Here is a 16,208-nt window from a genome sequence, read left to right as displayed (position 1 = left end):
TCCCACTGAACCCAAGTGCCAAGCGCGAGTGGTTAACTCGGCTCAGCACAGGTCTCACTCAGAGACAACAGTAGAAACTCAGGCCTCAGACGAGAATAGGGAGGAGGTACTGTCTTCAAAACCCGAGGACGCTACGGCAGAGGGAATTGAAGCGGACGGTAGCAAGGTTTCCGAGGACGCTAACGCAGAGGAGATTTCGCCCGAAGGTAGCTTATCTGAGGAAGAGAACGAACTAGGCGAAGCTGAAAAGCTAGCCATTTTGAAAGAATGTCATGATTCTTTGGTGGGAGGCCACCAAGGAATAGCACGCACGTACGCCAGGGTACGTGAACGAATTCAGTGGAAGGGCATGAAAGGGGACATTGAGCGCTATGTACGCACATGTCCCTCCTGCCAAAAGAATAAAGGGACCAGACCAGACGTCAGGGCTCCCATGAGAATTACGGATACCCCGAACACAGTCTTTGAGAAAATATCCCTAGACGTAGTTGGACCTCTTCCATTGACAGAGGCAGGAAACAGGTACATACTGACATGCCAAGATCAGCTGTCAAAGTACATAGTAGCGAGTGCCATGCCTAATCAGGAGGCAGAAACCGTGGCACGGACGCTAATCAATAACGTAATAAGTATCTACGGGATACCAGACCAGATTCTCACTGACCAGGGTAGTAATTTCATGAGTGATGTGTTTAAGACGCTGTGTAAAACGCTGCGCATTCGGAAAACACACACTACGGCCTTCAGGCCACAATCGAACGGTAGCATAGAAAGATCCCATAAGGTGCTCACGGAGTATCTAAGGCATTATGTCTGCTCAGGGGAGCAGAATGACTGGGACAAGTATTTGCCTACAGCTAGCTTTGTGTATAATACCACAAAGAGCACAAGTACAGGGTTCACACCCTACGAATTAATTTTTGGAAGGAAGGCAAATATCCCAGGTGTGCTGCAAAAGCCACCTGAAATGAATTACAATGAACACCAGAACGTGGTGGAGGAACTGACGGCACAGCTTAGGCGAAATCACGAGGCCGCCAGAAAGACTTTAATAGAGCGAAAGGAATTAGAGAAAGAACACTACGACAAAAAGCAAAATGAGGTCACCTTTCAGGTAGGTGATAAGGTTCTTTTGCGCAATGACGCATTGCGAAGAGGAAAATCCAGAAAGCTAAGCCCACCATTCGAAGGTCCGTACGAAATAGTAGATGTTTCAGGGGTGAACTGCACCCTACAGATGAATAAGAAAGGAAAACGGGTTAAAGTACATAAGAACCGTTTGAAATTGTACTTGTAGAAACGAAAACTGGGAAGCAAATGGTAACACACATCCTGTCTTTACCTTGCAGGTAGACAGCAGATATGGCGCGAATGCTAGAATTGTTGTCCATCGTAGTAGCAGTGATAGTCGTGACGTCACACCGCTACAGAATAGCCGGAGAAGTACTGGATGTCAAGGTGACACCATATGAGAGTACTCCAGGGGCATACTTCGACAATCAGGGTGAGATACAGTTATACCATACGGAATGGACACTAGTTACCTATGTAAACCTGAATAAATTAAGTGAAGTATTTTCAAATGTCAAGAGACACATACACTGGACTCAATTAATATGTACACAGTTAGAAAGAAGTACTAACCTAACATGTCAACAGGATGTTAAAATGCTAAGTGCACAATTAGATAGAATTAAGGAATCGAAGGAATTAATTACGATGATTACTAAACCAATAGGGGAAACGGATAACACTAAGCGAAAACGAGGCCTAATTAATGCAGTAGGTTCCATCTCAAAGGCATTATTTGGAACATTAAGTCAAGAGGATGCCGATAAATATGAGTCAAAAATTAGTGAGTTAGAGCAGGAACAGCTTTCAATTATGAAAATTGCAAAAGACCAGATGATAGTAGTAAAATCAACATTGCAATCTATGAACAGCACCATTTACGATGTCACAGCCAATGAGCAGAGATTAACTCAAAACATTGCAGAAATTAGATCATATCTTGCCAATAGCACGCTTCAGATTACAGAAGCACTTAAGCAAGTAGAATTAGAAAACTCAGTGAATAGGCATTTAATTGAGATTGAAGGCCTTCTCATACAACTGTATGAGCATTACAGTGTTGTGTTATCAGGTATAATGAATGCTCAGGTAGGAGTCATTCAGGTGCAAATAATTTCACCAGATGATATTATTAAAGGTTATAAGAAAGCTCAGGGAGATTTCCCTAAAGGATTGTCCTTGCCATTTGACTTAAAATCAGCTTACGGCTACTTGATTTACAAAGTAGCCACAGTGGAAGTGTTCGCCAACAAAAATTATCTAGTGTACGTCATCAAGACACCCCTTACAGATAGGGTAACTTATACAATGTTTCACATGATTCCATTCCCCACGTATATGAAGAGTAATCCACACCATTTTGTTTATCTTCAAGAGACCAAGGACTATATCCTTATGGACAAAGAGAAACAAACTTATGTTCAGTTAGATAAAGATCAGGTAAATCAATGTAAGGTAGTAACACCCAGTTGGAAACTATGTCATGTTAAATTCCCTATTAATACAGTGTACACTCAAAAGAGTTGTGCAGTCCAGCTTATCTTAGGAGTTAGTCAGATTCCAGATTATTGTGATAAAAGAATACTTCCCGTTCAACAGCTCATGTGGATACCTATCAGAGCTAACAGATATATATACGTATCCCCAGAAGAAGTTAAAGTAACATGTATGTGTAAGGATACCACCAGTGATATCAGGTTAACAGGCACTGGTATTCTTGTTTTAAGTGCAGGTTGCACAGTATATGGACCACATAGTAAAATACAAGGTGTAGGTGAAGTGAACACTACACAAAGTAAAGACTTTGTACCAGAAGTCACACTTGATTATGACTGTTGTGAACAAATAGGTAGTGAAATCAAGTTAGAACAGATACCCGAAATGAATAAGTTGTCCTTAAATAATTTGCTAAATCACATTAACGATTTACAATGGGCTACCCATAAGACACAAGAAGTGGAAGATATGGTGAGACAAAAAGAAGAACTGCAAAGACAAATGGTCTATCAGCATATTAATGTATACAGATATATTGTGTGGATAGTTGTTGGTATCACAAGTTTAATTTTAATTTGTTATTGTTGTAATTGTTGCTGTCCAAAACTAGGGTTTCCAGCAAAGAGATGGTTTGACGATGCACGGGCTCATTGCCCTAATATATGTATAAAACAAACGGTAATCACGAAGGGAGATAAGGTTAAGACTTCAGATGAGGATTTAACTATATTCCAACGTCCCAGGCGGATCCGGGGACGCCCGGAGATGTCTGCGGAAATCATGGAATTACACTCCAGGCCTGCTGGGGGACGCCCTAGTACGCCTGTGAGATCTATAGAAGCAATAGAAATAGACGCAAGTGATAATCAGAGTAGAGAACAACCTTCCCCTTCACCACAAGGTCGCCGATCCTTACGTACCGGCAACATCCGAGTATAAATAGTGTAGGACAGAAATGGACGCAACGTATGGTTGCATCCATTTCTTCCCTAAGGGGGGAGATGTCGTGTACCGACCTCCCACGGACTCGAACCGGCGGACTGCCAGGTGGAAGGCAGCCGGGGTTCGCAGCCGAGTTTGGAGCTCAAGGTGTCAGAGGAGATTTATTAGTGTTAGAATGATTATCAAAGACAGGAGACACCTTGTAGCATTAAGGTAATTGATTAATAATTATAGTCAGATTTAGTTACTGTAAGAAAAGGGAAATATTTCAAGAAGTTACATGTAGTGGAGAGAGCTTGCGAAGTGCGCTTACACAAGTGTTGACTAAGAGCGGGAACTTGTTGATCACAACAAGTTATTTACTGTGTATCGACAAACAGAGGTAGTATGTCGGCGAGCCAGGCGGCCGCCGAAACCGACAAAGAAACAAAGCCCAGAGCAAGGCCATTCAGGGTCAGTACAGATGCACTAGGGAAACAAGGAAAGATGAGGACAAAAGTAAGACAGAAGACAGTAGTGCCTAGGTAGCAGCACTTACTGTAACGACTATTGAGAATAGCCACTTGAGGGCGCTAGTGACTGGATGATCAGTTTAGCAATGCCCGTAACACCCAAGGAGGTAGGGATAGAACTTTGAGTTCAGGAGCGGAGATATAACCCCTGGCCAAGATGGCGCGGGGCCTTCTTCCAGCCAGTAGTTCGTACTTGTCACAACGAGATTCTTTTCGAGTATAGCCCAAGTGCCGCAGGGCAAGATTCAGATAGACGCGTAGTAGAACAGTAGGCGCGTGAAACAAGCTCGCTCTCACTATAGATCATTACATTCAGACTTGTAAATATACTGTACATAGTAGTTTTAGTGTCCTCAGCAATAAAGGACAGGGAAACCATTTCATCTTTTATTTCGGGAGTTGCGGGACGAGTCATACCTACAAATTACCTCCCTACATTCCGCTCGGCAGGTCAGGTAATACTTCAACATCCAAGTGCCTGGTGACCAACCTACGAGATCGTCTCACAGGTCAGGTAGGTCACGACACAGTCATGATATATTAGTCTCGCTAAACGAAATAGATCCTAACGTCAAATTCACCAAAGAAGATGAGGTCAACAATTCTTTAAATTTTTTAGATTTAACAATTACATGCTTGAATAACACTTTTGAATTTCAAATTTTTAGGAAACCTACTCATTCACCCATAACTATTAAAGATTCGTCCTTACATCCTAAGACCCAAAAACTAGCTGCCTATCATAGTCTAATATATAGGGCACTAATAATTCCTCTTTCGCCAAAAAAGTTTGGAAACAGAACTAAATTACATAAGACAGTTAGCTCGGTTCAATGGCTTTAAAGTAAATATAATCAATCGGTTAATTAATAAGATCAAAATTAGGCTATTGTCCAACCTTGTCCCAGAGAATTCAAAGACAAACAACTACACCACACTTACGTATAATAGCCTCGCTATCCATCATATCATTAATATTTTTTTTTAAAAAAACACAGTGTCAACATAGCCTTCAAGACAATAAATAATAATCAGAACATATTCCTCAACCACAGTAGAGCCAATATTAACAACAACATTTACTCAGGATCCAGTGTTTATAGGTTAAAACGTGCTCAATGTTAGTTCACATATTTTGGACAAACCGGGAGGAGCTTTTACATGAGGTATCTGGAACATTTTCTTTTTTTTTTTTTTTGCTAGGGGCTTTACGTCGCACCGACACAGATAGGTCTTATGGCGACGATGGGATAGGAAAGGCCTAGGAGTTGGAAGGAAGCGGCCGTGGCCTTAATTAAGGTACAGCCCCAGCATTTCAAATCAAAATCAAAATATCTTTATTTGCAAATGAGGTGTCTACCTCGGTGGCAAATGGTACACTAAAATACATTATTGTCAAGCATTAAATATTAAATTAACAAGAGAAGAAAATTTTTCCTATAATACAATATTATACAATTTACGCTAACAATGTTTTCTATTAAACACACAGCTCATCCTTAATAAATTTATATTGTTTACAAAATTCTAATTATAATATCTCCTGTACTACTTACAAATATAGTCAACTGATATACAGTATGTGGAATTGCTTCAAATGATACTATAAAACTGGTATAACATTAATATTTACATTGCATTTATTTATTTACTTTTTTTTTTTACCCGTTCTGGATCCTAAGTAGCATAACGACCTGCTGCGTCTTAACCAGAGCCCCTTTTGCCACCACTTTTCAGAGTTCCTGAAGGGCCTTCACAGCTACCGTAGCGGTCCCAGGGCCCTCGAAGTCCCCACTGTACTTCACCCCTACAGGCAGTCCCCTACTTTGGCTGTCCAAACTCCTTAGACCAGGGGATGGAATTAATTTATTCACACACATTTTTTTTTTTATTTACAATAACCTGCACCGGTCGAATGCCCTCTAACACTTCATTTATTTTCTCTGTTGCTGTTTATTCTCTTCTTGAATATCTGTACAGATTTTGGAAAAGGATCAAACACTACCCCTGGTAAACTGTTCCACTCCTTCACACCCTTCCCAATGAATGAAAATTTACCCCAATCGCTTCTGCTAAAATTCCTTCTAATTTTATATTTGTGGTCAGTCCTGCCGATATAATTATTTTCCAACTGAAGCCTCTCACGGATATCTCCCCATGCTTCTTCTCCTGTATAGGCTCTATATAATCCTGTAAGTCTAGTTTTCTCCCTTCTCTTACTTAAAGTTTCCCACCCAAGTTCCTTTAACATTTCTGATACACTACTCTTTCTCCTGAAATCCCCTGTTACAAATCTTGCTGCTTTCCTCTGCACACTATCTATTTCTTTTATTAGGTATTCTTGGTGAGGATCCCAAACACTGTTTGCATATTCCAATAATGGACGAACCATACTCAAGTAACTTTTTTCTTTTAATTCTTTGTTGCATCCTTTAAGTAGCCTCATTATGACATGTAATGATCTGTATGCTTTCCCAACAATGTCATCAATATGACCCTTCCAGTGCAAATTACTTTCAAATCTCACACCTAAGTATTTGCACTTGCCATCTTTTGGGATAACTACCTCATCCAAAGTATATTCAAATTCAGTTTTAAAGCTCCTGTTTGTAAAAGTTGTAACAGTTGATTTGCCTCCATTAACCTTCATATTATTTTCTTCAACCCATTGTTGGATACTTTCAAGGTCCCTTTGTAATTCTGAACAATCCTCAATGTCATTTATTTCCCTATAAACAATTATGTCATCTGCATACAATCTTATTTTTGATGTTATATTGTTCCCTAAATCATTTGCGTATATTAAGAAAAGTAACGGACCGATTATACTACCCTGTGCAATTCCCTTCCAAACTTTCTCTTCCTGCGATACATTATTTCCTACTTTGACTTTCTGAACCCTTGAATTTAGAAATGCTTTTATCCAACGTGTAACCCTTACGTCCAATCCTATTCCCTCCAATTTCTTTAATAATATTCCATGTTCCACTCTATCAAAGGCTTTGGAAAGATATATGGCTATGCAATCTAACTGACCTCCTGAATCCAACTGATCTGATATGTCCTGCTGAAATCCCACCAGTTGTGCCTCACAAGAAAATTTCTTTCTAAATCCATACTGGCTCCTCATGAACCAATTTCTATCATCACATATCCCTCTGATGTACTTCGATATTAAACTCTCCAGAATTTTACAAACTATACTGGTCAGGCTGATTGGTCTGTAGTTCTCTGGTTTCCTTTTATCACCCTTTCCTTTATAAATTGGTATTATTATAGATTCCTTCCATTCCTTTGGTATTACACTATTATTTATGACATAGTCAAAGAGAAATTTTAAATAAGGCACTATGTACCACCCCATTGTCTTTAATACCTCCCCAGTAATTTGATCACTTCCTGCAGCTTTTCCTTGCTGAAGCAGTTGGATTTCTCTGAAAATATCTTCGTTTGTGAATGAGAAGCTTCTTGTTTCCCTCTGTCTCTCTCCCTCTCTATCTTCTGTTTCGGTTTCCAACTCTTGACAATCATCTACTGAATCTCTAAATTTCCTACTAAATAGGTTTGCTTTCTCAGTATCTGTTAAATAGTGTTCACCCCCTTCTCCCACCATTGTAGGAATTTGGACTCCTTTTCCTTTTTGATTCCTGATATATGAATACAGCTTTTTCCATTTCCCTTTGTGGTCATTACCCTTTTGAAGTATGCCATTCATATAATTCTCTGGTGTGAAAATGGGAAACCACGGAAAACCATCTTCAGGGCTGCCGATAGTGGGATTCGAACCTACTATCTCCCGGATGCAAGCTCACAACCGCGCGCCTCTACACGCACGGCCAACTCGCCCGGTATCTGGAACATTACAATGCTTCCAAGCATAATAAGTATTCAGTCATGAGCCAGCATATGATAGAAACCGAACATAAATTCACCTCAATAGAAAATGATTTGACGGTCATCAAAAGCCTAGGCAAGGGGAAATTATTGAACAAAACGGAAAACTTGTACATTTATTTGGATCAAACTTATAACAAAAATAATAATCTTAACGATGTCATCGATAACAAAAATCCGTTCTATGAAACGACTCCGAGGTTAATCCAGGCCGTAAATCAGAATAAAGTTCCCAGTATGTTTAAATCACAGAAAGCATGCGCTCCAATAGCCACGCCTAATGCTAGGCCTGCCCAATCCAATTCAAGTAACCGCCTCTCAAGCAACAATACGGACGCACGATTTGAAACTCACGTCCCCTTCCCCACAACGCTCCACCCCTCCGCTACAGCATCAATACTACACTAGGACTAGCAAGCTTACCCGTTCAGACACAACCGGAACAATTGGTCCCAGCTAACGTCGACAAGACAAGTAAGTTCATACGATAAGCACTCATTCTGCAATTATTACCGTATTGGGTTCCACATTCATTATTCTAAACCCCCGTTTTTTCTCTTATCCAGTTACAGACAACTCATATTCTTCCCAGATTGAATATGCACCAATGGGAAGTTAATCAAAAAGAATGACGGAATTTTCCAAATTACTTTTATCCGATACACAATGAATGATATCAACAATATGTCTCCAACTTACACGCTTCAGCCTTAATACATAACCATGCTTCTTTCTAAAGGAATATTCAAACTGATTCAAACCCTAACAAGAACAACTTTAACCAAGATTCCGGTTTTGTAAAAATTCTTACGACTCAGGCGACCATAACAGTTGAAGAAACCCCAACTCACGCAGTGATAAATTCTAGTCAGATCTACAGGATTTGATGAAGTCAGTGCAGATATGATCAAAGCAACTGGTGCAATAGGAATACAGTGGCTTCATAGAGTAATTAATGCAATATGGAAGGATAGGAAAGTCCCAGATGATTGGAAAAAGGGAATAATAATACCTCTCTTCAAAAAAGGAAGCCGGAAGAAATGTAGCAATTATAGAGGGATCATTTTATTGTCTCATGGTTTGAAAATATTTGAGAAAATACTTGAAAAAAGGCTAAGGAAAATAATAGAACCACAACTACAGGAAGAACAATATGGATTCAGAGAACACCGATCAACTACCGATCTCATATTTGCACTTAGAATACTGTTAGAAAAGCATTGGGAGAAGGGCAAAGACTTAACACTAGTGTTTTTGGATCTCGAAAAAGCATTTGATAGTGTTCCAAGGAAGACTATATGGGAATGTTTAAGAAAGAAGAATGTACCCAAAGGGCTTATCCAGAAAGTTAAAATGCTTTACGAAGACTGCTGCAGTTGCGTACAGATAGGAAACGTTAATTCTGATTGGTTCCAAACCACTAAAGGAGTGCAACAAGGCAGTACCCTTTCACCATTACTTTTTATCACTGTCATGGATGAAGTCATGAAAGAAATTAAGCAGAAGAACAATATGGACATCAATGCATTTGCATTTGCAGATGATGTAGTAATTTGAGGAAATACAGAGAAGGAAGTCCAAGAGAGGCTGAACACCTGGAATGAACACTTGAAAGCACACGGATTAACAATAAATAAATCGAAAACTGTTACTATGTCTGTCAACAGGCAGAAGAAGAAAGGAAAAATAATGCTGGAAGGTACATAACTGGAAACAGTAGACCAATATAAATATCTTGGGTGCATCATTTCAAGTGATAACAGAATACAGCATGAGATTAACAACTGCATTCAAAAATCAGCTCAGTTTTACCATCAAGTTCGGAACCTCCTCTGGAACGACCAAGTTCCCTTAAGATCAAAGCAGATTCTATTCCAATCATACTTCACCCCCATAATAACATATGACCTAGAAACCTGCACAACAACCCAACAAGTGGACAGCAAACTACAAGCTGCAGAAATGAAGTTCCTACGAACTATGGTACAGAAGACAAAAAGGGACAGGGTAAGGAATGAAAGAATAAGGGAGCAAGCTGGTGTGTACCCATCCCTGAATGAAAAAGTGACAAGGGCCCGTTTGAAATGGTTTGGCCATGTCAAACGAATGGACGATGGAAGGACAGCAAAACAATGGCTACACACAGTCGTGGCCGGAAAACGACCGGTAGGAAGACCTAGGAAGAGGTGGCTGGACCAAGTGAAAGAGGACATAGGAACAAGAGGAATCAGCTGGGATGTCGTCTTGAGAGAAGAGTGGTACATGGACAGACAGAAGTGGAGAGTGCTCGTAAACCACACCCGGGCAACTGGAGTGGAAAACTGATGATGATGATGACAATTTGAGAAACCCCAATTCACGCTGTGATCAACCCAATCCACAATTGGAGGTCTAGTCATTATAAAATAAGTTAATTAATTGTTCATAAATTCTGGCAAAGTTAGTGTACATATTGTACATACTGTATATATTGTACACTATGTAAATAGCATAAGACGATTGTATTTAGTATTAAGTTAGTTTACTATAAGTTCCAATGTTTATAGTTTTAATTCTTGACCTTAAGATTAATATAGGCTGAAGATGCCCATAACTAGTGTGAAACATGTCCCTAACTGGTGTTTTTAATTCATGTAGAATTTAATCACTAAAATTATATATATGTATTGAAAAGGTGGACACAATAATTTTAATCTTGAAAGAGTTTACTTATTGTATCTTCAATACGGAACAAAATGAGATTAGTTACTAGGTCTATAATATAAGGAAGGACTCCAGATGGAGAAGACAAAGGAATGGGCTGCTTGCAACACTGCTGTTCAATATTTACACCAATGATCAGCTGTTACCAATAGAACAGAAGATTTCGTCTATGCGAATGATCAAGCCGCAATTCTTCATGGAGAAGATTTTGAGTTTGTCAAGCAAACGTTCTCTGATGCTCTTGAAACACTTGCTGTCTATTACATCAAAAATCAACTAAAAACGAATCCCTCTAAGACACAGACTTGGGCTTTTCATCTCAAGAACAGACAGGCTTTTCATACTTTGAAAGTCAATTGAGGATGCATTACAATGGAACACTGCAGTACTCCGAAATACCTGGAAGTTACTCTCGACTATGCTTTGAAATTCTAAAAGCACTGCTCGAACATCAGGCAGAAATTTATTGGAACAGCTTGGGGCACACATCCAGACTTAGAAGATGTGCTGGGCTATTCTGCAGCTCAGTACGCTTGCCCAGTACGTCAAAACCGTGGACATGGCACTCAATGAGACATGCCAAATTATCACTGGTTGTGTGCGTCCTACACCTCTGGTGAAGCACCTCACGACATCTGTCGAGAAACTACTGCCAGGAAAGAGATGAATAAGGCAATGACATCTGCTAGGTTATCAGCCAGCTTGCCAACGTCTAAATGGCTGGATGATTTCTTTCCTGGTCACACAGTGTCACTACAGATTCCAGTTTGTGTGAATGCACACTTATTGCTCACGGCTCTTGGTCCTCAATCCTGTGACCACACAATACACAGTATATGGATTATCATCTCTTGTTTCTTCCTTCTGACATAAATACTGTAAATAGTGCTGTTTATCTGCATTTTACAACACACAGTTTGCTTTACGTTGCACCGATACAGATAGGCGACGGCATAAGATAGGGCTAGGAATGGGAAGGAAGTGGCTGTGACCTGATGTGAAAATGGTAAACCACAGAAAACCATCTTCAGGGCTGCCAACAGTGGGGTGCGGACAAGAAGACTATCTCGCGAATATTTGATACTGGCCACACTTAAGCGAGTGCAGCTACAAAACTTGGGGTTTTATTTGTTGATCTCTTTCCCTGCAACAATCGCGTCTTGATCTCGTGAAGAGTGATTCAAACAGCAACCAACACCCTTCTCTGTGGAGTGTGTCCACCTCTGCAGCAACCTGCCGTCCTCGGAGGTGCAGATACTGCCGATGGCACGAGGGCTTGTACATTCAGGGACGAGGACGAAAGTTTTGTTTACTTTATTAGTATGCTCTCTTATTATACAATATACTATGCTGAACAATTTCCAGACATCAGTCATTTTTAAGTCAAGTCGAACCCTATCTTTTCGTCACTAACTTTTCTATCTTTCTATACATTTATCATGTTTTCGTGCATGTACCACCCGTAACCCTTCCTAAATTCATCCACGTTTCTTCCTAGCTGGGAAGCAGAAACAAGCTTCTTGAGGCATCCTCATCTCCTCTTTCCCACATCATTTCATCTACTTGTGCCTGCTAAGGTCCTTGTGACTACCACTACAACGACACGTGACAAACAGGAATGTAAATTCAAATATATAGAAATAATCAGACTAAATATTTACTTTCTAGTTTACAAACAGAATACGCTATTTTGGGCATACAAAATTTATAACACACAAAGAAAAGCATACTTTCTCTTTCCATGCACATTGCTGTATATTATAAACAAACAGTCTCAAAAGTCTACTCGTGGGATACACATAATATATTTCTTTGTTTTCTACTTACCCTAGCTTTTATCTTTCAATGGTAATAAGTTAGTGACACGTACCTTACCCGGCCACCAGGGAAAGCCATGGATCTTGCCCCAGACGACGTCTCCCACTGCCATTCGCCTGCCGTCCCCGGTCAGACACGAGCCCACGTTCTGAGAAGAGATCCGCATCATGAGAGGGTGACTGCTGGGGAAGTCGGGGACCGCCTCCCCGTGGTCGTCCGACATCTCGGAATTGCTGCAGCTGCTGGTGGTGGGACTCTTGCAGCCATTGGAGCCCAGGTAGTAGGCATTGGCGTTAAGCCTCTTCAAGCTGATGGAGAGCTTCTGCTTGAGACAGCGCTCCTTGATGGCGGTGTAGTCTTCCTCCTTGTTGTGTTTGCGCTCGTCCTTGTGCTTCTTCTTATGTTTCATCTTGTGCTTGTGCCGCCGTAGCAGTTTCCTCCGTGCCTCCTTCTTCGCCCTCTTGAGCGCCTTCTTGGCCGCCTTCGCGCTCGCGTCTTTGGTTCTCTGTTTCTCCTCGCTCTCACTCTCGCTCGGAATGTAGTTCTGGATTTTCGAAGGAATTTTCAACACCGTTCCTTCCCCCTGCGACCCAAACGAGATCTTAATGACCGGCGTCGCCCTGGCACCGCGCGTCTTCTTGTCCGCGTCAGGTCGATCCAGCCCCTTCCTCATACCGTCCTCCACTTCGAACACGCTCTCGTCCCACAAGTCCTCCATTGAGCCCACACTACGTTTCTTACGGAGCACCATCCTTTCATTACTGTCCTCGCAATCGGGCCCGGCACTACAACTATCTGCCAGTGTGTCCTCCTCAACCACCGAGGGAGGCTTCTCGCTCTCCACCGAAAGGCAATATACTCTCTTCTCACTCCTAGTCTCTACCCCCTTCTTCTCTCCCTGAGATTCCACAGACGTGTGTCTAACCCAATAGTTACCCACGATCTTAATCTTGTTGATCTCGTTGGCCAGCTTGGGGATCAGCGACTCCGATGGCGGACTCTTCACCTGGTTCTCGCGCTGGTTCTCAGAAAAGAGAGGCCGAGGACTCCTCGTGGGAGCCAGCTCCGGCTGCTCCGTGCTCTTCCTCTTCTTGGATAAGTCCACGTTCTCAGAGTTCTCATTACATATACTACGACACTTTGAACACAACACTTGTCGTGGACGGAGACGAACTGTCATGCGCGCATTCTTATACCGAGCTGGTGGTCGGATCGTCCTGCGCAGGTGGAACGGGATCTCCACTTTCTTGGTGTTCTCCTGGAAGTAGGAGAACCTCTGACTGATGCTGTACAGCTTGTCTTCTTCGCCATCTCCTTTGGTCAATGGAGGCACTGATATGCCGCATGGTAGACCCCTGAAACACACACAAAAAATATTCAACTGTGTCACGCAAAGGAAATTTAAACAGCGAAACCAGATAATAGATAGATAGATAGATATTTATTGAACATAACAGGCAAATTTGCCGATACATTTTCACATGGACAGCTCACATCAAAAATAAAATAAAAGAAATACCGGATTCCCTGGGCATGCCATGGGGTACATTGGATACTCCAGAAATCTGACACTCCCAAGATAGAATCAGCATGGCAGCCGTTCTCAGTCCCCCATGCCACGCCCATCGTCTCCACTTAATATTAAGACGCAAAATAAAATGAACAATAAAGGATAATAAAATAAAGCAAGAAATTGGTGACTACTACTACTACTACTACTACTACTACTACTACTACTACTACTACTACTACTACTACTACTGTCCGGCCGTGTCATCACCTCTGGTGAGAAGAAGGCCGCCCTCCCGATGATGACACGACCGGCCCTATCTGTGGGGCTCTAAGGAAGACCCCAACAATCCTACCAGATGACACTGCGTTTCTCTCACCATTCCATTCCAGCCTGCCACAAGAAACTGGAGCCGCTCTCCTCCAGATAACAGATCTTTCCCAAACATGTTCTAAAGAAATAAAGGCAGATTGAATCTAATGTACTAGTTAAATGTGCGCGTGTAGATCCATAGCGCTTAAGTTCTTGGAGAGGCTTATACGCAAATAAAAGTGTTTTGATCCATCCATCCGTCTGTCCGTCCGTCCATCTGCAGCTACATCCCACGGTCTTCAGCAGTCCTATTCATCGTGACACAGGAAGCAAAACCCAGCTGAGCGATTATGTTCCTAGGGTATGAGAGATGTGGTCTTTGTCTCGACTTCTTTCACAAGACCGTGCCTTCAAAGACATTCTGGAGAAAGTATGTGTCCAAGAAATTTAGCTTTCCTCCCCTCCAGTGAATAAACTAAGGTCCGTTTCTCATTAACGTCATTCAAGATTCGGATATTACTCTTCTTTTTTTGTCCAACTCGTCCCTGTCAGTCTTCTTCAGAACCACATTTCCGCAGCTTCTATTCTTGACTGTGCTTGTTTTCCCTAAATCCTGTCCCACAACCGTAAATTAGCACACTCCAAACAAAGGTTTTAACAAATTTCTTTCTGGTTTCAATTCTTACGTGCTTACTTAACAATGGATTTTTCCTGTTGCATTGCCAAAGCAATTCTTTCGACTTCTGTCAGGCACCGACTATCATTGGTAATAACGCTACCAAGAAAACAAAATTCTTTAACCAGATACATTTTTGCACAGCCTAATTTAATGTTTGTTTTCAATTCAGTCTAGTTCTTTTGAACGACCATCATTTTCGTTTTCTTTGTGTTTATTTTTTAGTCTGAACTTGTCTAACGTGTTGTTTAGTACAGCGAGCATCCTGGTCATTTTGTGCTCTGAATCAGCTATCAATGCAATATCATCTGCAAAGCGAATATGATTTTGTTTACCATTAAAATTTATCCCTTTGGTTTTTTCTTTTACTGTTCGAATAGCGAATTCTGTGAAGATATTAAACAGATAAGGCGATAAGGGACAGCCTTGCCGCACTCCTCTTCTTATTCTTGCTTCTCTTGTCGTTCCACTGATGTTTATTTCAGTGCTTTGGGCTTTTTTTGCTAGTGGTTTTGTGTCCCACCGACACAGATAGGTCTTATTGGCGACGATGGGATAGGAAATACCTAGGAGTTGGAAGGAAGCGGCCGTGGCCTTAATTAAGGTACAGCCCCAGCATTTGCCTGGTGTGAAAATGGGAAACCACGGGAAACCATCTTCAGGGCTGCCAACAGTGGGATTCGAACCCACTATCTCCCGGACACAAGCTTTGGACTTTATACAGGTTAAAAACAAACATCTGTCCTACCAATCAAGATCCAACGTTCTCAGAGTTTGAAATAATAACTTCCAGTCAACCTTGTCGTTCTCTAAATCAACGAAAGCTACATAACTACACAGTAAAGAACAGAATCAGTAGTACAACGGCGGGCGAGACGTAATTTCTTTGAGTGTAGTCGAAGGACTGCCAGCTATGCTGGTACTGCTCGCATGGGTAATAAGGCGCAGGCTAATATTGGTTGAAATAAATAGCAAACTGGAAGGAAACGAACGCTAGTCTTACGTGAAAAGGTAAACAGGCATTTGCCAGAAGAGAGGTAGAGAGAATTACTAATGTCTTTTCGATTCTTAGAGATTTTAAGAGACTCCAGGGTGCCGGAGGAGTTCGTCTGGCTCCACTGATACTGAAAAATGTGCCTCCTCTCTACATTTGTCATGTATGAGGCTCCACCGGATGGCCTGGGCATATGAGGAGTGAGTTGCTATAGAGCTCGTGCGCATCATGTTATTTTAGTTGCTGGCGCTCGTAGCGGTGACTTGTGTAGGCTTTCTG

The 16,208-nt window shown here is 41.5% G+C and overlaps 1 protein-coding gene across 1 annotated transcript in view; it reads right to left on the bottom strand.

Moving 5' to 3' along the window:
* Nucleotides 1-16,208, bottom strand: part of LOC136884102 (PWWP domain-containing protein 2A) — a 144,334-nt gene that overhangs the window by 16,417 nt on the left and 111,709 nt on the right. Inside the window, exon 2 of the mRNA XM_067156139.2 lies at nt 12,490-13,792. Coding sequence (XP_067012240.1) covers nt 12,490-13,792 — 1,303 coding nt within the window. The remainder of the gene's footprint in view (nt 1-12,489; nt 13,793-16,208) is intronic.

The sequence above is a fragment of the Anabrus simplex genome, chromosome 12 (genome assembly GCF_040414725.1).
Source record: "Anabrus simplex isolate iqAnaSimp1 chromosome 12, ASM4041472v1, whole genome shotgun sequence".
NCBI lineage: Eukaryota > Metazoa > Arthropoda > Insecta > Orthoptera > Tettigoniidae > Anabrus > Anabrus simplex.
Note: the sequence above shows the minus strand (reverse complement) of the source record. Positions and strands in the feature narration are given on the sequence as shown.